Genomic DNA, 19,849 nt, shown 5'->3' on the forward strand with positions numbered 1-19,849 from the left:
CGTAAAACTACCCACATTTTTAAATGTCTCACGACTTACCGAAAAAGAGTAAAAGTAAAAAAAGAAGGAAAGCGAAAGCGGGGTCCCAGTAGATCAGGAGGAAAGCAAAAAGCAAACGGTAAGAGAGGCAGAAGAAGCAGAGAAATGTCATTGGTGAGAGGCGTCGTTAACCCACGCGCGACCACCGAGCGTTAAACTCGAGGCTGTTCTGTCCCTTTCCCTTAAGTTCCCTTCCTTCTGTTCTTTGTTCAATTACTCTATACAAAAAGCTGTCTTTGGTATATTCAATTTATTATTTTATTCACAAATATTTATTGAAAACATTCAATACCTTGACAGAAAATTTATTTAACTGAAATATATCTGAAAATATTAAAAATGAGTTTAATATTCCTGGTAAAAACACAAAATCCAGATTATCTTCCATAGCACGCACGCTCTCTCTTTATGCATCTTCAGACACACTTCCCTCTCTCTACTCAACTGTCCTTTCACTTGCCTTGTGCTTTCAATCTCTCCTTCACTCTCAAGATCTTAATCTCCATCTCTTCTTTGTTAATTCTCTGTTCTTTTCTTCTCTCTACATCTGCTAAAACGGTCAGCCATGACGGCCCCGGACGCCAAAACCGGCACCGGCGACGAGAAGCTCGTGGTGGAGATAATAGGGGCCCACAACCTCATGCCAAAAGACGGCGAAGGTTCTTCGTCACCTTTCGTGGAAGTCGAGTTCGAGGACCAATGTCTACGAACTCACGTCAAACGCAAAGACCTAAACCCGATATGGAACGAGAAGCTCGTCTTCCACGTCATCGACGCCAACGAGCTCCGTTACAAAACGCTTGAGATCAGCGTTTTCAACGAGAAGCGTTCTTCGAACAGCAGAAACTTTTTGGGTAAAGTCAGAGTCTCGGGGTCTAGCGTTGGAAGAGAAGGAGAATCAGCTGTTCAGCTGTACACGCTCGAAAAGAGAAGCCTTTTCTCGCACGTGCGAGGAGAGATCAGCATAAAACACTACGTCACCACAACAACTGATAGCAATGAAAATATAATTCGGGTTAACGGGTCGGGTGGTTCGAAGAAAAGCAAGAAAGTGAGCTCTTCAATTGGTACTCAGCATCAACAAATAGCTCTTCTCAATCACCAGCAACATAATCAACAAAGAATGCTACCATTTTATCCAAACCAAGGAGAGATAAAACCTCTCGTGATAACCGCTCTACCCGGTCCAAGACCCGGACCCGTCCTTTACACAAACGGGTCGAGTGAGTTTTTTCTCAAGGAGACAAAGCCTCGTCTTGGAGGAGTTACTAGCGGTTTGAGCAGCCACAAGGACAAGACAAGCTCGACATTCGATCTAGTCGAGCAAATGCAGTACCTTTACGTACGAGTAATAAAAGCGAAAGATTTGTCCGTATCCGGAGAAGTCGTGTCTGAAATAAAGTTGGGTAATTACAAGGGAGTTACTAAAAAGGTGAGTTCGACTAGCCTCGAGTGGAATCAAGTCTTCGCATTCTCTAAAGAAACCATTCAATCATCCGTAGTCGAGATCTTCCTCAGAGAAGTTAACCGGGACGAATACACCGGTCGGGTCTGGTTCGATTTAAGTGAAATACCCACTCGGGTACCTCCGGATAGTCCGTTAGCTCCGCAATGGTACAAAATAGAGAGTCGAAACGGCGTCGGAGAGCTTATGGTTTCAGTGTGGTTCGGGACTCAAGCGGATGAAGCTTTTTCCGAAGCGTGGCATTCAAAAGCTGGTAACGTTCACATAGAGGAGCTCTCTTCGATCAAATCTAAAGTTTACTTGTCTCCCAAGCTATGGTACCTTAGGGTTTCGGTCATCGAGGCTCAAGACGTTGCAGTTATAAACAAAGGATCGGGACTCACGAGGTTCCCCGAGCTCTCGGCGAAGTTACACGTCGGGAGCCAAATCTTGCGGACCACGGTCTCGGCCGCGAACCCGACACGTAGCTTTACGAATCCGTATTGGAATGAGGACTTGATGTTCGTGGTCGCGGAGCCGTTCGAGGATTACATTACTGTTATAGTGGAGGATCGTGTCGGTGGTAATGATGTCGGGAGGGTTCAGATTCCGGTTTCGGCTGTTGAGAGAAGAACCGGAGATAAACCGGTTGGTTCGAGATGGTTCACCTTAGACAATAACGGTAACAACAATAGTCAGTTTGGTTCTAGGATTCATCTGAGGCTGTCGCTAGACGGTGGCTACCATGTTTTGGATGAAGCCACGATGTACACCAGCGACGTTAGACCGACGGCGAAGGAGCTTTGGAAACCGCATGTCGGGCTTTTGGAGATCGGGATTCTCGGCGCGACGGGTCTGATGCCGATGAAGGTTAGAGACGGGAAAGGCAGTGGCACCGCTGACTCGTACTGCGTGGCTAAGTACGGTCCTAAATGGGTGAGAACAAGAACCGTTGTGGACAGTCTTTGTCCGAAGTGGAACGAGCAGTATACATGGGAAGTCAACGACCCGTGCACTGTTGTAACCATCGGCGTGTTCGATAACGCGCGAGTCGACAAGAGTAACAGCAACACGCGCGATGCGCGGATCGGGAAAGTGAGGATCAGGTTGTCTACACTGGAGACGGAACGTGTTTACACTCATTCTTATCCGTTGCTTGTGTTGCACGCAACGGGGGTTAAGAAAACCGGTGAGCTTCATTTAGCGGTTAGGTTATCGCGCGGTAACGCTGTCAATATGTTTCAGATGTATACGTTGCCGCTGCTTCCGAAGATGCATTATACTCAGCCGTTGGGAGTTCATTTGATTGAGCGTTTGCGTTACCAGACGCTAAACGCGGTCGCTGCGAGGCTGAGTAGAGCGGAACCGCCTTTGGGACGTGAGGTCGTTGAGTACATGCTTGATCACGATTTTCACGTTTGGAGTATGAGAAGGAGCAAAGCTAATTTTTTCCGTCTGGTTAACGTGGTCTCGAGTTTGGTGTGGGTTGCGAGATTGGTCGAGGCTATGAGGAGTTGGACCAAACCGGTTTGCTCTACGGTTTTCGTTGCGGTGTTCTTGTTTATGGTTTTGTTTCCGGAGCTTATATTACCGTCTCTGTTTCTCTACGCGGCTACTGTTGGCGTTTGGCGTTTCAGGAAGCGGCCTAGGCATCCGCCGCACATGGACGCGCGTATCTCCCACGCGGAGACCGTGTTTCCCGACGAGCTCGACGAAGAGTTCGACACGTTTCCGACGAGCAGAGGGTTTGAAGTTGTGAGAATGAGGTACGATCGCGTCAGGAGCATCGCCGGGAGGATTCAGACGGTGGTTGGTGACATGGCGAGTCAGGGAGAGAGAGCTCAAGCTTTGCTGAGCTGGCGTGATCCTCGTGCGACGTTTATATTCCTTGTGTTCTGTTTGGTCTCTGCGGTTGGGTTTTACGTCGTGCCGGTTAAGTTAACCGTGGCTGTTGCTGGTTTGTATTATCTGAGACCGCCTCGGTTCAGGAGGAGGCTGCCGTCGCGTGGGCTTAGCTTCTTTAGGCGGTTGCCTTCAAGAGCCGATAGCTTGCTTTAGATCTCTGTGTTCTTATAAACATGTCAAGATTATTACTAGAAGTGACTTCAATGGATTTGTTTTGGTTAAGTTAACCGGTGTAGGGACTGTACCAACAAGTTGTGTTAATGATTAGGAGGATGCTTTGTTGTTTCATTTCAAAAGTTTGCTAACTGCTTTGTAGTTTTTCCTTTTGGTCCTCATGAATGACTTTCCTTGCTCTGTGTGACAAAAGAATAGACATAACTCAACCAATACCCCCTCTTGATTTGTCATATATTAAGCACTTGCTAACATTTTATGGTCATTGGTCAGCGAAGTGATAAATTTTTGTGATGGTTGAAATATTTATTTTTGTTAACTACTTATATATATATTTTTTTTTGTCAAACAACTACTTATATTTCTAAACTAAAAAATTTCTTGATTTTAAGCTTATTTTGATAAATAATTTTATTAAATTGTGTCTATTTTACATGGAGAAACAAAACATTACTGGTTCTAGTTTTAACCTCTTTTGCTAATGTATTAATGTACATGTTATAATTTTTGAAAATATGAACTAATCTTCAATTTTCCTAATCATGCAAAAACAGAAAAAACTAGTTTTGAGATTAAAAAAATTAAAATATGAACTAATCTTCATTTCTCTAAATAATCATGCAAAAGTAGCTTGAGGTAAAAGCTAAAAAAATGAATGAAATGTATTCAAATTTGTATATTGGTAAAATAACCAGAATTGCAGAATTGCAAAATGTGTTGTCAATACGTAAACAAATATTAAGGCATAATTTCAAAACATTTTTAAAATACAAGGGTATTAGTTAAAATTAGAGAGACTGTGTTTTAGATAATCAAGAACAGATCTTTTAATGTCGAGCAGACCAGACCGCATTGGCATCGTGTTTCTCCTCCTTGTAGGTTTCTTCCATCAATAATCAAACCCATCACGACCCGTCGGAGCCGCCGCCGGAGAGGATATTCAGCAGATTAGATCGGCGAATTGAGCCTCCTACTCTTCCCAAGGAGATCGCCGATTTAGAGTTTCGTCCTCGCATCGATATGGATTCGCTCTGAATTTTCGGGCTTTAGAGATGACGGAACCTATGTGGTCACACGATCAACCTTCTCCTCGGTCTCCGATACCATCACCATCACCACTGGCTAATCCCCATCGCCAAAGGTCATAACTTTCTCATTTTCTTATGCTTTTCTGCTTCCCAATTATAGAAAAAAATTTAGAAGGCTCGTTTAGGAGATTGTTGTATGTTCGGATCCGAGTTATGTTTTAAAAAAGACAACTTTGGAGGCTATAGATGAATATTGATTCGTTCCAGCTTCTGATCTGGTTTGAGTGTGTGTTTGTTCAGGTGTAGGAGCGTCTTCAAGTTACTGGTCCAAAGAGAGATTTCACCTAAAACGAAGTTTGTGCCAAGGAAACGACTGGGAGTTAACCGATGCGGTGCTGATTCGTCTTGCGGAACTAGTAGCCAACCAGTGAGCGAGCTGGGACATAATCTTATTTCATGGTACCTTGCTTTCAATGTTTCCTTTGTTACGAGATTAATGTATCTTCTGTGAAGATTAATTAGTTTATGTGATTGTTACTCCCTTTCCTTGTATGTAGGGTTGAGGCAGAGTCATTGCATCATTTATCTGCTGAGTACTGTCCTCTTGTGCCTCCTCCAAGGTCGACTATTGCAGCAGCTTTTAGTTCTGATGGAAGAACTCTTGCTTCTACACAGTAAGTATTTATGAGTAGTATTTGTTGTACTATTACTAAAGAGATTTAATTGTTTTTTTTTTTTAATCTTTGTAGTGGTGACCACACTGTAAAGATTATTGATTGTGAGACAGGGAAATGCTTGAAAGTTCTGAGCGGCCATCGGAGGACACCCTGGGTGGTGAGTTAGAGAATGCTTTCCTTTCTCTCTTTACGTCATTGAGTAACGCTTAGCTTGACCATAACTATCTCTAGAACAGCTACTACATAGTGGCTATATTGTCACTGCTTCATTGGTTATGTTAGGATGGATGATAGGTGTCAACTTTGTTATATTTTTGTTAAGGTGTAGCATTAGACAAAGCTTAGCTCACTGCTTTTATTAATGTCGTTGAGTTCTCTGCAGGTTAGATTCCACCCGCGCCACTCAGAGATAGTTGCTAGTGGAAGTTTAGATCATGAGGTGCGCTTATGGAATGCAAAAACTTCGGAGTGTATTAGATCTCATGATTTCTGTAAGTATTTTGTTATTTTTCCTACTTTTTTTTCTCACATATAATTAACTTTCGTCCTCTTCTTCTTTGCACAAAACAGATAAACCTATTGCTTCTATAGCTTTCCACGCTGGAGGTGATTTACTTGCTGTTGCATCTGGTCATAAGGTATCTTATTACCTTTCAAATATCTCATGAAGCGCGGCTTATCCTTTCAGAATAAGATTTGATTTAAATGCGTTTCTTTTGTAGTTGCACATATGGGATTACAATAAGAGAGGGGAGGACTCATCGCCAGCGATTGTATTGAAGACAAGGCGTTCTCTGAGAGCTGTACACTTTCATCCACATGGGGTCCCTCTTCTCTTGACAGCAGAGGTGAGCTATATATATTGAGGATTGGGTTATAAGTTCGGTTACTTTGTGTGCTTACTCTTATCAACTGCAATTGGCAGGTGACTGACATTGATTCATCAGACTCCGCAATGTCCAGAGCAACATCTCCAGGCTATCTGCGGTATCCGCCACCTGCTATTTTCTTCACCAACACGCAGAGTGGCGGTCGTACTAGCGTGGCAGCTGAACTGCCACTTGTGCCATTACCTTACCTGGTTTTGCCTTCATATTCTGCTGATGATCCAAGAAGCCAACAGCCAACTGGTACTACTGGTCAAAGGAATGCACAACAATCAAGGTTTCAGAGTATTCAAAGTTCCAGCAGAACAATGTCTCCTCCTACTCTTCCCTTGTCTATGTCCGGTGATCTTGCTGCCCAAGCTGGAGGTAGAACTTCGGCCACTGCAGTTGATGCCATGGATATAGATGAAGCTCAACCTATTGGAAGAAATAGAATTCCCAGTCAAGTCTTAAGTCAATCAGAGCAATTAGTTCACCTCAGAGACAGAGTTTCATGGGAGGTACCTTTTCTACAAGGGTGGTTGATGGCTCAGAGCCAGGCTGGTGCTAACTCAGGGGTCCTTTCTACTGGTAGTAGTGGTCAGGCCAGTTCAGCTCCGCATATAGGTTCATCCACAGCTAGTCTAGAGGCTGCAGTAGCGTCATTAGAAATTCCTGGTGGCGTTAACTTATATGGGGCTTCTGCAAGAGGAGACTCCCGGGACCGAGTTTCACAGTCCCGGTTTGCAGGATCTGGTTTAGCTACTCAACACCACCAAGGAACTGATGCCCAACCTGTGGTAAACAGAATCCCCTCTGAACTGGCTTCTTCCATTGCTGCTGCAGAGCTGCCTTGTACTGTCAAACTGAGAGTGTGGTCACATGACATCAAAGACCCGTGTGCAATACTCAAGTCCGACAAATGCCGACTGACAATACATCACGCTGTTCTTTGCAGGTAAATATTCCCCTTAATATCGTGATGCTAAATAATATTTCAATTTTGTTGATGGAGATACATTTGTGTTTGTTTATCTTTGCAGTGAAATGGGAGCTCATTTCTCGCCATGTGGGAGATATCTAGCAGCCTGTGTTGCGTGTGTTATTCCTCATGGTGAGACAGATCCTGGTTTGCAGACTCTGGTCCAGCAAGATTCGGGGCTTGCAACTTCCCCTACTCGACATCCTGTCACAGCACATCAAGTCATGTATGAACTTCGTGTGTATTCTCTCGAAAAGGAAACGTAAGTGTGTCTCTCATCTTACATTTCTCAATGGCATATGACAGACCACTGATGGAGAGAGTGTCTCGTGTGTGTGTGTGTGTCTACAGATTTGGTTCAGTACTTGTGTCAAGGGCAATTAGGGCTGCACATTGCTTGACCTCTATCCAGGTAAGCCAACTTTAAGGAACACTTATATAATTGTATAGGTCCATGAGATTCTCATCACTAATCAATAGGGTAAAGTTGCTCACTGATTAGTATGATTGTGATCATGAAATACTTTATAATTAAAAGTTTCCGTGCAGTTCTCACCAAACTCCGAGCACATATTGCTCGCATACGGTCGGCGTCATGGTTCTCTTTTGAAGAGCATTGTGAGTGATGGAGAAACAACATCACATTTTTTCACTGTGTTGGAGGTAAACGTTTTATGCTTCTGTAGTTTTGGATCTCTAGGTCAAGTAGTTGCTATACTGATTTGCACCTTTTCGCTTTCATTAGATTTACAGAGTTTCAGACATGGAACTGGTGAGAATACTACCTAGCTCAGAGGATGAAGTTAATGTTGCTTGCTTTCATCCTTCACCTGGAGGAGGTCTTGTTTATGGAACAAAGGTAAGTGATCCAATTAATGTATAACTCTTCTCAGGCCCTCAATTATACATCTACTAAAGCTTGCTATATACTTTCCCAGGAGGGGAAGCTTAGGATCTTCCGGTACAACACAGCTGTTGCGTCTAACCTCATCGCACCCAACAGCTCACCTGAGAAGAACCTTACCGAGGTAAGAGTTACTGAGAAGGTTGAAATAATCAAAGTTAAAAAGAGTTTGAAGGGAAAGTAATCTTTTGAACTAATATATGATTATTATTTCAATGTCCATTATGAACAACAGGTGCAGACTTATGCATTAGAATGCTAGACAGAGAAGAATTCAGATCTCAGCCGTTATATATACATACTCATAGTCGGATGTTATCTTTTTTATACGATGGAAGGTCGCAACGTTCTCAGTTTGCTACCTAAGTTTGAAGCAGGTTTCTTAGTCAGTTATTTGAAAAGACTGCAGAAAAATGTTCAAAAAAGATTGTTGTTGTAGCTTTGTAACTAAGTTTGTAACCACGTTCTTCCTTTATAAGTTTATCTTTACTTGTTTGATTATCTCCCCTTACTCCAAAAATACCGTTTTCTAAATGTGTATTAAGTGTTACAAAAATCAAAATGCTGCCACAAAATGTTCAATACTGTTACAAGCACACAAGTTGGAAGTTTCCTTTCAAAGCCGCCAACACCTAATGGTCCTCTTATAACTCACCTTTCAACTTGGGGGACTCCATTTACCGGCGGCAAAGTCCTTATAGAACTTGGACCTCTTCGAGACAATGTAGAAGACTAATAAACCAACAGAAACAAGAGATGAAAGATACGCTCACACGAACAAAGCTGAGAAAATAGAATCCAATATGATAACAGAAACAAACCTGGGATCTCAGGGATGACCAAGTTTGGTTCCTTCAACACGTCATGCAATGTTCTCCGCTCGTTCACTTTAACCATACCAGACGAACCCCTTCCTTTAACTTTTGCCCCAATTCACGAAAAATGTGTGAGCATTTAGACAGATTGACAATATATCATCATGAGTTTTAAGATTCTTACCGTTGTAAGGTGTTTTAGTTAAGCTTGTGTCCTCATCTCCAGTGGTTTCGGCTTGAGAACCTTTAGTACCTTCTAGAAGATACTGGAGAACTCTACTCCTAGGCAGTGGAGTTCCCGAACTCGCCTAGAGAAAGAAAAAAAAGCAAAGTGAGAAGAATGTTCAACGTGTTAACACCAAATGCATCATAACACAGTTTAGTCTATAGGAAGAGGAGTTGGTTACCTCGTAGTAAAGCTCGATTGCTTCACGCGTGTACTCGTGGTTTTTATCCCATGGCAGAGGTGGGCTATCCTCTGAAAACATGTTTGGAGCGCTAAGGAGGGACAAGAAACTGAACTGAACAAAGCTAAATCAATGGAAATTATCGAAATGAGTTTTTGAAAGAAGGATATCATATCAAGATGAGTTGCAAACATGTCCGTTTCACAGAAGTCCTCAACAAAGTCACTTGTCATCGCCTCTGCGTAAAGAAGCAGTACAGGCCAATGTAAGATGTTGTTCTGATCCAACGCTGGCTTCTTCAGACCCGTGAGTTCCCGGTACATTGCTTTCCCAATCTTAACTCCTCTGTTTTCAAAAGCAGAGAGACAAGCCTACAGCCAAAAACCCAATGAGACACTGAATAAAAAGTTAACTACTTAAGCTTTCAATAGCTTCTTTACCTTGGCTTCCACTACAGCCCTCGACACTTCAGCCTCGTGTTGTTCTTTCTCTTGCTTCTTCAAAGTAACCACCTTTAGAAGCTTCTTCATATCTTCATTACTCGGATACTTCTCGATTCCCTTCTCGCAATAAGACTTTGCTTCACTCAGCAAGTCCAACGACAATGACGCCTTCGCAGCTCGATAGACAGCCTATCAAAGCAATGAAACCAATCACAAAAACGATCAAGTAGAGAGATAAAGGAAGTGCCTTTTTTTGTACCTTGACGTTATCAGGACAAAGCTTGATAGCTTCCTCAGCATCAGTAAGAGCACGACGATAGTTTCCCAAGAGAAGATTAACATGAGCTCGATTCGAGAACAAGATTGAAGTCTCTGAGTCACTTAGAACTCCCTGGTTAATGGCCTTCGTGTAGTTCTCTATTGCTTCGGAGTAATGCTTCTTCCCTTTCCTCACGCATTCGTTTCCTTGCTCCTGTGTTCGAACAAAGACGTTTTAAGCATCAGAGTGATTAGAATGGTTCAAGAGGAGAAGGAAAAGGAGTGGACTTTTTTACTTTGAATTCGATGGCGGCGGATTCTTTGAGAGCAGTGATAGCTATGAGGTCTGCCTTTTCGTTCTCTGTCATCGGTTCCGAACCAGCTTCCATCCATAACGCCATTGATTCGAAGCAGAAAAGATTGAGCTTGATACTACTTAAGATTCGATTAACCTAAGATGAAGACGGGAACAGCAGAAGTAGAAGAAGAAGAAGAAGCTTCGAGCTCTTTGGACCGGTTAAATACAATCTCTAACCGAAAACCGGTTATATCCTAGTGTTCCGGTTCAATTTTAATAGCTTTCATGGGCTTTCGTAATAACATATCTAAGGCAATTTCTTTATTGGGCTTTAATGCATCATTTAGAGCCCAATAAAATAGGTGTTACGACGTCGTACTGAGTCAGGACCCGATGGGAAAATTCCGTTCTTCATCCTCTTCGTCTTACTTCTCATAAACCTGATTTAGGGTTTATCCCATTCTCTCTCTCTCTCTCTAATTCCTTGAATCAATCATGGAGACTAATAAGATGATCTGCAACGGCTGCGACAACGACGAATTCGAAGAAGAAGACGGCTTCTTCTACTGCCTCCAGTGCGGCGTCCGAGCCGACGATATAATCGCAACCGCCGTCGACGACGAGGACTTCGTCGGAGACGGTCGCGGCGGAGCAACGTATTCGCAGCTCAACACTCGCCGTGTAACAACGCAACCAACAGCTACTCCTTCGCAGCATCTCGAGGAAACGAATCGCTACTCCCAGTTTCGCTCTCAGCTCAAATCCGCAAGCAAGATCACTCAGCCCAACGGCGGCGGCGGCGGCGGAAACGACGTAGGAGTGCCAACGGATCCGGAGGATTTCGGAGGAGGAGGAGGAGAAGAAGCTGTGAAGGCTTTGAGCTACGAGGATTGTTACCAGCAGACGAGAGAGAGATACGCTAACGGTCTTATCATGATGATAACTTATCAGTGCGACGCGTTGGTTGAGAAGTTCAACGTGGCGCCGTTGATTATAGGGCTTGTGGGACCCATCTGCTTGCGTTTCTTGGCTCTCTCTGGTGCCTTTGATCAAGATTGGGCTGATAATGCTATTCGTGATTCCGAGCTTCAGTCTCAAGGTTGCAGAATCCTTCTTTTAAAAAAAAAAATATATATATATATATATTATATAATTTAACCCGAGAACAGGAATATAGATCCGATTGCAATACAACTGCGGAACAATTGCTGTGCGGTCTTAATATTAATACAAACATAGTATCTGTAGATATTTTTGTTACTATTCCGGACAACTGCTGAACAATTGCAGTCTTAATAGTAACACAAACAACATTTTTAGAGATTTTTGTTACTATTAGCTGTGATGCGGTTTGTAACATTCGGACTCTAAGCAGTGATTGTCGTTCTCAACCGTTTACTTGTTGGACCATTACTGTTATTTATTTCATTTCTTGATGTTTTGTTCTTTAATTTCAATTTGTTAGAGACAAATGGAGAAGTAAAAGAGGTTAAGAAGCGGCGTAGTAACCGAGACAAAGATAGTTCAGAACACCGTAGCTTTGATGGTAAAAGAGCAGTAGCGATATGGCTAAGTCAGCTCAGGAGCTCTCTACCACTGTCGAGCTCTCTAGCTATATCTTTCCTCGCTTGTCACAAAGCGGGAGCACCGGTTCTGCCCACTGATATAGTGAGATGGGCGCGAGAAGGAAAGCTTCCTTACCAATCATGTTTCCTCAAAATTCAAGAACTGATGGGAGAGAGATCAGCTGCTTGTCCCGTGGGAGCTGGAGTCATGTTTAGCCCCGATGAGATTGTTTCTGCTCACAAGTTGGAAGCGCAAGCCGCCTCCATTGCTGATGTTATCGGTTTGGTTTTGCCTCCTGTGAATTTCCACGGCATTGCTTTGAACTATCTGAAGCGTTTGTCTGTTCCCGTGGATAAGGTTATCGATCTTGTGCGTCTCTGGGCAATGCCTTCGGAGATTTACTTGTCCAAAAGCCAGCACAGGCTTCCCACTCGTGTCTTTGTCATGTCTATTCTTATTGTGGCGATACGGATGCTTTATAACATTAATGGTTTCGGTATGTGGGAGAAGAGTTTGGTTGATGGTGCTGCTTCTGAGGAGTCTGGTGATGATGATGATGGAGAGTTAATACAAGGGAAGAAGAAAGCAACTGAGTTTGACACTAAAGAGCTTATGAAGACACTTGAAACGAAATATCACGAGCTCGCTGCTGAAACCACCGCTGATTTTGAAAATGATCTTTGTTCATATTTAACGCACGGGAAGAACGAGATCTTCGCTGGATTAGAAGCAGCTTCAGCTGATGACACGTACAGAACCGTTGGTAACCTGTGGAATTTTTACAAGAAGGAAGAAGAGGAATCTGAAACTCCATCCAAGAAGGGAAGAGACACTCCTTGTGAGCCATCAATGGAATGTTCTCCATCGACACCAGATGATGATAATCAAGAAGATAGTGGATCAAAGGAGAGAGCGATAAGCAGACTAATAGCAGACATGGGAGAGAACTATTTCGTCTACATACCGCCACGAGTGAAGGTAAAGAGACAAGGGTACATTCAATACGTGAGGAAGAAAGATGATGGAGCGTTGGTATACGCTGTCCACGCTGATTACTACATTCTTTTGCGTGTTTGCGCTCGGGTCGCTGAGATTGACGCTAGGAATATGCATAGGGGTGTGTTGAGCTTTGAGAGGAGATTAGCTTGGATTGAGAAAAGGATTGATCATGTTTTGCACCTAACTCCAACATCTATGAAATGTAAGCACTGTGACTATGGTAACGTTGATTCAGAGGATCATGATGACGATATGGTTTTGTCTTAGTATCATCGTTCAACTGTTTTTTGTGACTGGCGTTGTAAATGAACACGAGGCGTGTGACTAACGTTGGGAGCCCTAGTTCGGTGTACTTAGCGAATGTTTAGGCTCCTGATGGGGTCAAAGTGATTGCAAACCCTAAGAGACTTGTGTTTAGCCATGTGGATCAAACGTTGAGCTATAGAGTTTGGGTGTGGCTACCTTTGTGGAGGGACAGTTGATTTGAGTCAACTCTAAGAATATGATGCAGCGAGTTAGGAGTCCAATATGAGTGACCTTGAAGAATCAGTGAGCCAATGTTTGAAATGTTTCAAGACGTTGTGTTAGTGTCAATGGTCGATTTATTAGGTAAAGACGAAACGTAAACCAGAAGTGAGCTACATTTGAGTTGTGAGTGAAGCTGATTGATTGATTGTTGTTTTTCTTTTCTAAGTACTAACTGTATTTCATTTTTCAGATTTTATAAATGAAACTACATGTGTTTCTATCGTATAGTGAACCATAAGCAAATGTATACCCTTCGTTTAATTTTCTTGTGTAACCAGTACAACAAATTCAAAAATACCTATTTAACCACGTTGTTTGTTTTTGCTAAACCATTCATTTACTCTACTAAACAAGTATTAGTTACGAGCTACTATCAATTTGTTGAAAAATGAAGATTATATTTTTGTCAATTGTTCACATGGTTTGTTCATGTGAACAGCTGATGGCAGCTCAGATTGCCGTTGAACCACTCAGTAAAATTAATTTATTATGTTTGCAACTGTAACTAATTAACATGTGATTAAACCACTGAAATGGTTAACAAACTATTAACAAATCGCATCATCATGATTTAAAGAGTGGATCGGTGTGGAGTGTGGTTTATTAACTTCTTTATTTGACCAATTCTTCCTTTTTAATAATTGTTTGTCTAGGAAAATAGCTTATACTCTAAAGTTGATATATATATATATATATATATATATATATATATATATATATACACTAAATCATTAAATTCCGATATCTAAATCAATTTGCTATTAAAATATATTTTGAGTTAAGTATTATATGTTAACAAAATGGCAAGTGGGAACAAGTATGAGTTGTTCTTGAAGGTCATGCTTAGCCACTTCCTCAATGTGTATTAGATATGTTTGTGTATATAATATCATTTAAACGTTGTCCTCATATATACTAGCAAATCGCATATTAAGTTGGTTTTTCACAGGTATTTATTTTTTAAAATTAAATTCCATGTGCTTGTATTCCCACTCTTCAATCAATTTGTCACCATAACCTGACCACATACCTCTAGATCTACATTTCTCCTGTCCTTTCCATTTCACTTAAACAATTTATTATGTAATTGCTTTGAATGGAGACTTGATCGTTAAATTTCTCCTGTGATATCGTTTGTATCCTAGTTAATATAGCCATGAACTCATGTTACCATGCATTTACGTTGGAGCATAGGGTTGGCGTGATTATGGTTTCGTTAGGACTATGTAACAATTCATTCACTGCAAATCCTTTTTTCAAAAGTATAAATGTATAATTCCCAATAATGCAATGGTACCATCCGTGCCAATATAGTCAAAATCTCTTGACAAATTAGCCACGTCGTGTAATGCTTTTTCACAATTTTAACGCCACTAATCGAGGAGATCAATTTTTTTTGCTAAGAAAAAAAAAAAAAATTGCTAGATCAATTAATCGAGGAGATCAATTGCTCATGCAATCATACTTATCAATTTAGTTTAGTTATCCACATTCTTTTTGTTTCTCCCGCATATTAAGCTAAACTTTCATAATTGTGTTCCCCTAATATTTAAGTGAAAAAAGAACAATTCATATCGTGCACCAGTATAGTAAACCAAGATCAATATATATAAAACAAATCTGGATATGAAATTACAATATAATATTTAAAAATTAATGAAACGCCAAAAAAACTTGGATTCAGATTTGTGTTCTTTTTCTGAATTCTTTATGGCTTACCCTGACTCTTCTCTACCTATAAAACCCTCTTTACATACACACTTGTGATCAGATTTTCTCAAAGATCCAACGCACTTCTTCTCAAACATGGATAGATCCATCTTTCTTTCTCTAGCACTAGCCTCACTCTTGGTCGGAGTCGTCTCAGCTCGTGACTGGAACATCTTGAACCAACTCAAAGCACTCGGTTCATCGTCGTCCTCAAGCCAAAACGCCATCGTTTCTTCAGGGCTCTCGACCAACCTAAAACGGTACTGCGAAAGCTGGAGGTTCAACGTGGAAGTACACAACATCAGAAACTTCGACGTGGTGCCTCAGGAGTGCGTGTCTCACGTCCAGAATTACATGACGTCCTCTCAGTACGAGGATGACGTGGAGAGAACCGTGGATGAGGTCATACTTCATTTCGGGAGCATGTGTTGTAGCAAGAGTAAGTGCGATGGCATGGACGCTTGGATCTTTGATATTGATGACACGCTTCTCTCTACCATTCCTTACCACAAGAGCAATGGCTTCTTCGGGTAAATCTAATACTATTAGCTCTCTGGTTTAACCGGTTTAAGATAACATCTTGTTCGATTGATCTTTATTTTTTGTTCATGATTATGGAATTGAAAACAGAGGAGAGAAATTGAACTCTACTAAATTCGAGGATTGGATAAGGAAGAGGAAAGCACCATCAGTGCCACACATGGTGAAGTTGTACCATGAGATCAGAGAAAGAGGCATCAAGATCTTCTTGATCTCTTCTCGGAAAGAATATCTCAGATCTGCCACCGTTGACAACCTGATCCAAGCCGGTTACTATGGCTGGTCCAACCTCATCCTCAGGTACAACTAAACCGGAGACTGAAAAACATACTCTATTCGGTTCTTACATTATCTAACATTGACTAGTTTCATATATACTCTAGTTGGAGGACTAATGACAGATTATTCGGAACTGATTTAACTGATTTACTAGGTCGAATTCAATCAACTTAACCAATGTTAACCGATTTAAAACAACTAAAACCGATTCGAGCTGCTTAAATTGAATTTTAATAAAATCATTTAAGATATGACCGATTTGTAAAACCGACCTCTACATGGTTGATAGTCTCTAAACCAAATAAAAACAAAATTGAACCAAAAGCTAAACCTTGTCCATTCATTAACACCTTCAATAAGTTTTCAATATGTTGACTCCAGTTGAGCTAAACCCGTAATTATACACCCCTCTAGTTATTTATTCTGGTTTGCTCCAACCAGATTAGACAAACCAATGTACTAAAAGCCAAAAACAATGCAGGGGGCTAGAAGATGAACAAAAGGAAGTCAAACAATACAAGTCAGAGAAGAGGACATGGCTAACAAGTCTTGGTTACAGAGTTTGGGGAGTGATGGCAGACCAATGGAGCAGCTTTGCAGGTTGTCCTCTTCCCAAGAGAACCTTCAAGCTCCCTAACTCCATCTACTATGTCGCCTAATCAAAACATAATAAACCTATGATTTTAGCTTTCATTGTACAAGAAGAAGAATCCATAAATAAGAGAGAACAATTTTGGTTCTGATTCTTGTTTTTTGTCTTAACAAATATTTTTTTTCAGTAGTACCAAAAATCAAAATCAAACACAATCAAGTGAAAGTGTTGAAAGAGTGCAGCACCATTATTTATCTCTCTTCAAAGCTTTCTCCAGCCTTGCCTCAAATGGTGTTGAATGCCAATTCACGCTTTTATCCTGCATTTGCCACACAAAAACATGACATTCTCAAAGAAATAAAAAGGACTCTTGATTGATTATTACACTCGTGGCTGTTGGTTTTGAAACCGGTTTAAGCGTACCTCTCTGTACTTACTGGTGGTGTTTGGTATTCCCTTGAATGAAGATACAGAGCCGCCGCTATCTACTGCCTTTGAGTGATCACCCCAGTAACCACCAACTGTGCCTATAATAGGTGTTTCATCATGACTCTTCCTCGGTGACTTCCTTGGCGTAGAAGCAGCCGAGAACTGTTTGATCTCCTCCGATGTCAATGCACATAGCACAGGTCTATCGTCATGGCTGTTTATAACCCGTTTTGCGTAGCTTGCAGACTTGTTTTTCTCGGGTGTGTTAGAGACACTGTTGCATTCGCTGCCCGTCTCAGATGTTGACAGCCATGTTGAAAGGCTAGCATCAACAGTTAACTCTTTGTTTCCAGCTTTCTTGAATTCAACTGTGGTCTGGAGCGCTGTTTCATCAGTCTGAGAGTCTGCGCCGAAAGAAAAGGAATCCTTTTTGTCTTCTTGACCTGAGATGAGGTTGTTAGAGTTCTCCTTTTGAGACTGTTTCTGTATTGTCTTCCCGTTGGACTTAGCGGATTTCCACTGAGTGAGATTCTCAACGGGGTTAAGCACTCCTTGTGCATAGTGGTTTCCATCTCCAACGCTCTCATCAGACCTTCTCAGCTTTGCATCTTCTTTGGTGTGATTATGCAGCTTATCCTCACTAAACGCTTCATCACTATAAAACTCTTCATCCAGGTCGCTTTCACCGCAGTTTAACTCATCCTCCTCCACTTCATCATCGCTTTCTCTGCAATTCTCGTACCTGTAGTTTGAAGGATGTGAACCTGAGGGGTTCGAGGCAACCTCACTCTTCTCAGAAGAAGACTGACCACCAGCCTTGCTTGGATTCACTTCGGGGACAACCTCTTGTTTCTCCTCTTGCAAGAGTTCGTCAGCAGATTCTTGTGATACAATGTGGTCATGAGTTTTGACTTTGGAGTCAAAAGTGACTCTCTTCCTATTAGGACTTGGACTCTCGTCACTGACAAAATCAGCATATGTTAAGCTTTAAGAACAACTAGCCACAAAAAAAAAAAAATCAAAATCAATCACACTAACCAAATTTGAGTGATTGGAATCACCGAGCTTTTCGGGATGATCTCCTCAACTGCAGAGACTCTATCACTGAGATGAACAGGCTTTGCATATTCCACAGAGAGATTCTAAAAACAAAAGAGTTTATTCGAGTCAAGCAGCTTAAAATAGGATAAACACAAAGATGAATCCAAAGAAAAACCTCATGCAAAAATTAAGAAAGTTTTTTTTTCTCAGGAAACACGCGAGGGACTCACGTTTGCTCTTCCCTGATCGGACTCTCTACGTTTCTGACGCCGGCGATTCTTCCGGCCACCGAAACAGCCTAGAAAGCAACGCATAACTCGAGATGGAGATGAATTTCCTTTCGTTGGGGGGTGTTTCAAGGTCTTTGATCGGGTTTAAATGGTTCGCTGTAGTCGCACATCGAAATTGAGGAGGGGGGGGGGAGCGTGGTAGGGACGATGATCTGATTAGGACTGAGGAGAGCGGGGAAAAAAAAAGCGTCTAGTCTACTTTGGAATTGGGATTTTTTAGGGTTTTAATATTCTTTAATCGTGAATTTATTATTATAATATCTGACTTTTTTTAAAAAAAAAAATGTAATTTGGGTTGATAAAGTAACAGACCGTTACAATGCTGACCCACCAATCAAAATCTCTCGGATTATAACGTTGAAATTATCTTTATTTTTGTTACAAATTATTTTAATAAATAGGATGTAACTTATAAGTTATAACAATTTTAAATATATTGTGTAAAGCAACTGAAACATTTTTTTTTTGTTTCTTTATCTAAGTTAGCTGATCATAGGATGTAACTTATAACCAGCAATGGACTCCAATAGCCACGTGTGACCAACGACTTTAGACCCAGTTTTGCTTGATAAAGCTTCTGCTTCATTTGCTCTTTGCCAAATGATCGTCACTTCTTCGCCTAAACCACATCCTGGTGGAGGATCAATGTTGTACACCACAATCGTTGATGATGATCTTTGGTCACTCTCACTGACGTTGTTGCTGTTTTCTGCGGTGAGCTCGTCCTCTGTTTTCAAGATCGTCCCACCTGCGACTTTGAGTAGGTTTTGAAGGTCTTCTTTGTACCCTTTGAAGAAGTCTCCATGGAAATAGAATTTCAAGCCGTCAAAGAGCTTTGGTTTCTGCTTGTCAAAAGAACAAAACGAGTGAGAGATATCCAAACAAAACACTAATTTTTTTAGGGGTATGATGTACTTACATTAGATGCTGCTCTGAGTCTTGCAGTTTTTGGTCCATCTTGACATCCTTGAGTGTCGATGTGAATCTCATATTGTTCTTCATCAACAGGTTGAGAAGCTTCAAGGCTTGCTTTCATCCCTGTGGAAACAATACCAGTTGATCCATGAAAATATAAAGATTTATTATTGGTAATAGTAAAGAGCAATGAGCAATCTAACTTACAGTCTGCATTGATAATCCACTTTCCGTTGAGAATACCCATAAGCACCTTCAAGGTTCTTGTGCAAGCTCCTTTCTCGTTTGTAGAAGCGATCACATGTGTAACACTTGGGTTCCAGTATCTTGATATTGTAGCATTGAGTTTAACAGCTAGCTTTTCCATCACACGCTGAGGAATAACAATGCAAGCAGCAGTTTTACTAACTTTGAAACAAAAGTGGAAACCCACAAACAGAAGGCTTCTTGTTTGAGTGTTGTGGTAAGAAGAGTATCTTAGAAGCACTGACCTTATCATCTTGAGAGAGTGCTGATCCACACAGAACAAGGTCTTTTGTCATTGCAGGCTTGTCTTCCAGCGAAAAAAGTTCAGCAGATTTTCTGAGGGAAAAAAGTAATGAGATTTTATTAGTTTGTACTAGTAACAAATCTAGGAAAATTCATAATATGCTGATAATGGTTTCATACCCTTCAGGTAAGGAGTCAGCTTTAGGTAGACAACGACGAGGTCTAGACTTC

The 19,849-nt window shown here is 41.4% G+C and overlaps 7 protein-coding genes across 11 annotated transcripts in view; 4 read left to right on the forward strand and 3 right to left on the reverse strand.

The window, feature by feature from the left end:
• Positions 1 to 470: 470 nt before the first annotated feature.
• Positions 471 to 3,546, forward strand: LOC106309665 (protein QUIRKY). The gene has a single exon (XM_013746745.1). The coding sequence runs from the start codon at positions 605 to 607 to the stop codon at positions 3,539 to 3,541; it is 2,937 nt and encodes a 978-aa protein (XP_013602199.1). The 5' UTR covers positions 471 to 604; the 3' UTR covers positions 3,542 to 3,546.
• Positions 3,547 to 4,383: 837 nt separating this feature from the next.
• On the forward strand, positions 4,384 to 8,522 carry LOC106309666. The gene is made up of 14 exons (XM_013746746.1): positions 4,384 to 4,703; positions 4,891 to 5,049; positions 5,148 to 5,264; positions 5,340 to 5,424; positions 5,650 to 5,758; positions 5,838 to 5,905; positions 5,990 to 6,115; positions 6,193 to 7,091; positions 7,177 to 7,377; positions 7,467 to 7,527; positions 7,665 to 7,778; positions 7,861 to 7,974; positions 8,054 to 8,143; positions 8,255 to 8,522. The coding sequence occupies exons 1-14, from the start codon at positions 4,615 to 4,617 to the stop codon at positions 8,279 to 8,281; spliced, it is 2,259 nt and encodes a 752-aa protein (XP_013602200.1). The 5' UTR covers positions 4,384 to 4,614; the 3' UTR covers positions 8,282 to 8,522.
• On the reverse strand, positions 8,491 to 10,443 carry LOC106309669 (tetratricopeptide repeat protein 4 homolog). 2 transcript variants are annotated; one of them, XM_013746751.1, is made up of 8 exons: positions 10,239 to 10,443; positions 9,944 to 10,156; positions 9,682 to 9,873; positions 9,412 to 9,612; positions 9,242 to 9,322; positions 9,019 to 9,142; positions 8,841 to 8,945; positions 8,491 to 8,751 (listed from the first exon to the last, which is right to left on the reverse strand). In XM_013746751.1, the coding sequence occupies exons 1-8, from the start codon at positions 10,341 to 10,343 to the stop codon at positions 8,678 to 8,680; spliced, it is 1,095 nt and encodes a 364-aa protein (XP_013602205.1). In that variant the 5' UTR covers positions 10,344 to 10,443; the 3' UTR covers positions 8,491 to 8,677. The 2 variants fall into 2 exon arrangements, with proteins under 2 accessions (XP_013602205.1, XP_013602206.1); XM_013746752.1 differs by having other exon boundaries at positions 8,841 to 8,939; positions 10,239 to 10,441.
• Positions 10,444 to 10,664: 221 nt separating this feature from the next.
• On the forward strand, positions 10,665 to 13,558 carry LOC106309667 (TATA box-binding protein-associated factor RNA polymerase I subunit B). Its single transcript, XM_013746748.1, has 2 exons — positions 10,665 to 11,339; positions 11,706 to 13,558. The coding sequence occupies exons 1-2, from the start codon at positions 10,736 to 10,738 to the stop codon at positions 13,070 to 13,072; spliced, it is 1,971 nt and encodes a 656-aa protein (XP_013602202.1). The 5' UTR covers positions 10,665 to 10,735; the 3' UTR covers positions 13,073 to 13,558.
• Positions 13,559 to 15,044: 1,486 nt separating this feature from the next.
• On the forward strand, positions 15,045 to 16,606 carry LOC106309670 (acid phosphatase 1). The gene is made up of 3 exons (XM_013746753.1): positions 15,045 to 15,573; positions 15,674 to 15,883; positions 16,344 to 16,606. The coding sequence occupies exons 1-3, from the start codon at positions 15,140 to 15,142 to the stop codon at positions 16,519 to 16,521; spliced, it is 822 nt and encodes a 273-aa protein (XP_013602207.1). The 5' UTR covers positions 15,045 to 15,139; the 3' UTR covers positions 16,522 to 16,606.
• Positions 16,293 to 18,376, reverse strand: LOC106309668. 2 transcript variants are annotated; one of them, XM_013746749.1, is made up of 5 exons: positions 18,155 to 18,376; positions 17,922 to 18,025; positions 16,878 to 17,844; positions 16,700 to 16,773; positions 16,293 to 16,517 (listed from the first exon to the last, which is right to left on the reverse strand). In XM_013746749.1, exons 1-4 carry the CDS (start codon positions 18,236 to 18,238, stop codon positions 16,702 to 16,704), a joined length of 1,227 nt encoding a protein of 408 aa, XP_013602203.1. In that variant the 5' UTR covers positions 18,239 to 18,376; the 3' UTR covers positions 16,293 to 16,517; positions 16,700 to 16,701. The 2 variants fall into 2 exon arrangements, with proteins under 2 accessions (XP_013602203.1, XP_013602204.1); XM_013746750.1 differs by lacking the exon at positions 16,293 to 16,517 and having other exon boundaries at positions 16,556 to 16,773.
• A 230-nt stretch (positions 18,377 to 18,606) lies between these two features.
• The window catches only part of LOC106309671 (BRCA1-associated RING domain protein 1), a 3,502-nt gene continuing 2,259 nt past the window's right edge, over positions 18,607 to 19,849 (reverse strand). The window contains exons 10-14 of one of the 3 annotated variants that reach the window (XM_013746755.1): positions 19,799 to 19,840; positions 19,621 to 19,711; positions 19,337 to 19,502; positions 19,134 to 19,252; positions 18,607 to 19,056 (exon numbers count right to left, since the gene is read on the reverse strand). In XM_013746755.1, the coding sequence (XP_013602209.1) occupies positions 18,697 to 19,056; positions 19,134 to 19,252; positions 19,337 to 19,502; positions 19,621 to 19,711; positions 19,799 to 19,840 (778 nt within the window). In that variant the 3' untranslated portion in view covers positions 18,607 to 18,696. Of the gene's footprint in view, positions 19,057 to 19,133; positions 19,253 to 19,336; positions 19,503 to 19,620; positions 19,712 to 19,798; positions 19,847 to 19,849 lie in introns of all 3 variants that reach the window. The other 2 variants (XM_013746754.1, XM_013746756.1) reach the window with 2 other exon arrangements.

Source organism: Brassica oleracea, chromosome C8 (genome assembly GCF_000695525.1).
Source record: "Brassica oleracea var. oleracea cultivar TO1000 chromosome C8, BOL, whole genome shotgun sequence".
NCBI lineage: Eukaryota > Viridiplantae > Streptophyta > Magnoliopsida > Brassicales > Brassicaceae > Brassica > Brassica oleracea.

Excerpts from the sequence above, each read along its gene's own strand:
- LOC106309667 (XM_013746748.1), top strand. The coding sequence starts at position 10,736 with ATGGAGACTAATAAGATGATCTGCAACGGCTGCGACAACGACGAATTC. Across the intron at positions 11,340-11,705 it reads TTCCGAGCTTCAGTCTCAAG|AGACAAATGGAGAAGTAAAA; the intron begins GTTGCAGAATCC and ends TCAATTTGTTAG.
- LOC106309668 (XM_013746749.1), bottom strand. The coding sequence starts at position 18,238 with ATGCGTTGCTTTCTAGGCTGTTTCGGTGGCCGGAAGAATCGCCGGCGT. Across the intron at positions 18,026-18,154 it reads CCGATCAGGGAAGAGCAAAC|AATCTCTCTGTGGAATATGC; the intron begins GTGAGTCCCTCG and ends TTTTGTTTTTAG. Across the intron at positions 16,774-16,877 it reads CCACCAGTAAGTACAGAGAG|GATAAAAGCGTGAATTGGCA; the intron begins GTACGCTTAAAC and ends TGGCAAATGCAG.
- LOC106309665 (XM_013746745.1), top strand. The coding sequence starts at position 605 with ATGACGGCCCCGGACGCCAAAACCGGCACCGGCGACGAGAAGCTCGTG.
- LOC106309666 (XM_013746746.1), top strand. The coding sequence starts at position 4,615 with ATGACGGAACCTATGTGGTCACACGATCAACCTTCTCCTCGGTCTCCG. Across the intron at positions 7,092-7,176 it reads CATCACGCTGTTCTTTGCAG|TGAAATGGGAGCTCATTTCT; the intron begins GTAAATATTCCC and ends TTATCTTTGCAG. Across the intron at positions 7,528-7,664 it reads ATTGCTTGACCTCTATCCAG|TTCTCACCAAACTCCGAGCA; the intron begins GTAAGCCAACTT and ends GTTTCCGTGCAG.
- LOC106309669 (XM_013746751.1), bottom strand. The coding sequence starts at position 10,343 with ATGGCGTTATGGATGGAAGCTGGTTCGGAACCGATGACAGAGAACGAA. Across the intron at positions 9,323-9,411 it reads TTGCAACTCATCTTGATATG|ATGTTTTCAGAGGATAGCCC; the intron begins ATATCCTTCTTT and ends AGCGCTCCAAAC. Across the intron at positions 9,143-9,241 it reads CAATCGAGCTTTACTACGAG|GCGAGTTCGGGAACTCCACT; the intron begins GTAACCAACTCC and ends TTCTTTCTCTAG.
- LOC106309670 (XM_013746753.1), top strand. The coding sequence starts at position 15,140 with ATGGATAGATCCATCTTTCTTTCTCTAGCACTAGCCTCACTCTTGGTC. Across the intron at positions 15,574-15,673 it reads AAGAGCAATGGCTTCTTCGG|AGGAGAGAAATTGAACTCTA; the intron begins GTAAATCTAATA and ends AATTGAAAACAG. Across the intron at positions 15,884-16,343 it reads TGGTCCAACCTCATCCTCAG|GGGGCTAGAAGATGAACAAA; the intron begins GTACAACTAAAC and ends AAAACAATGCAG.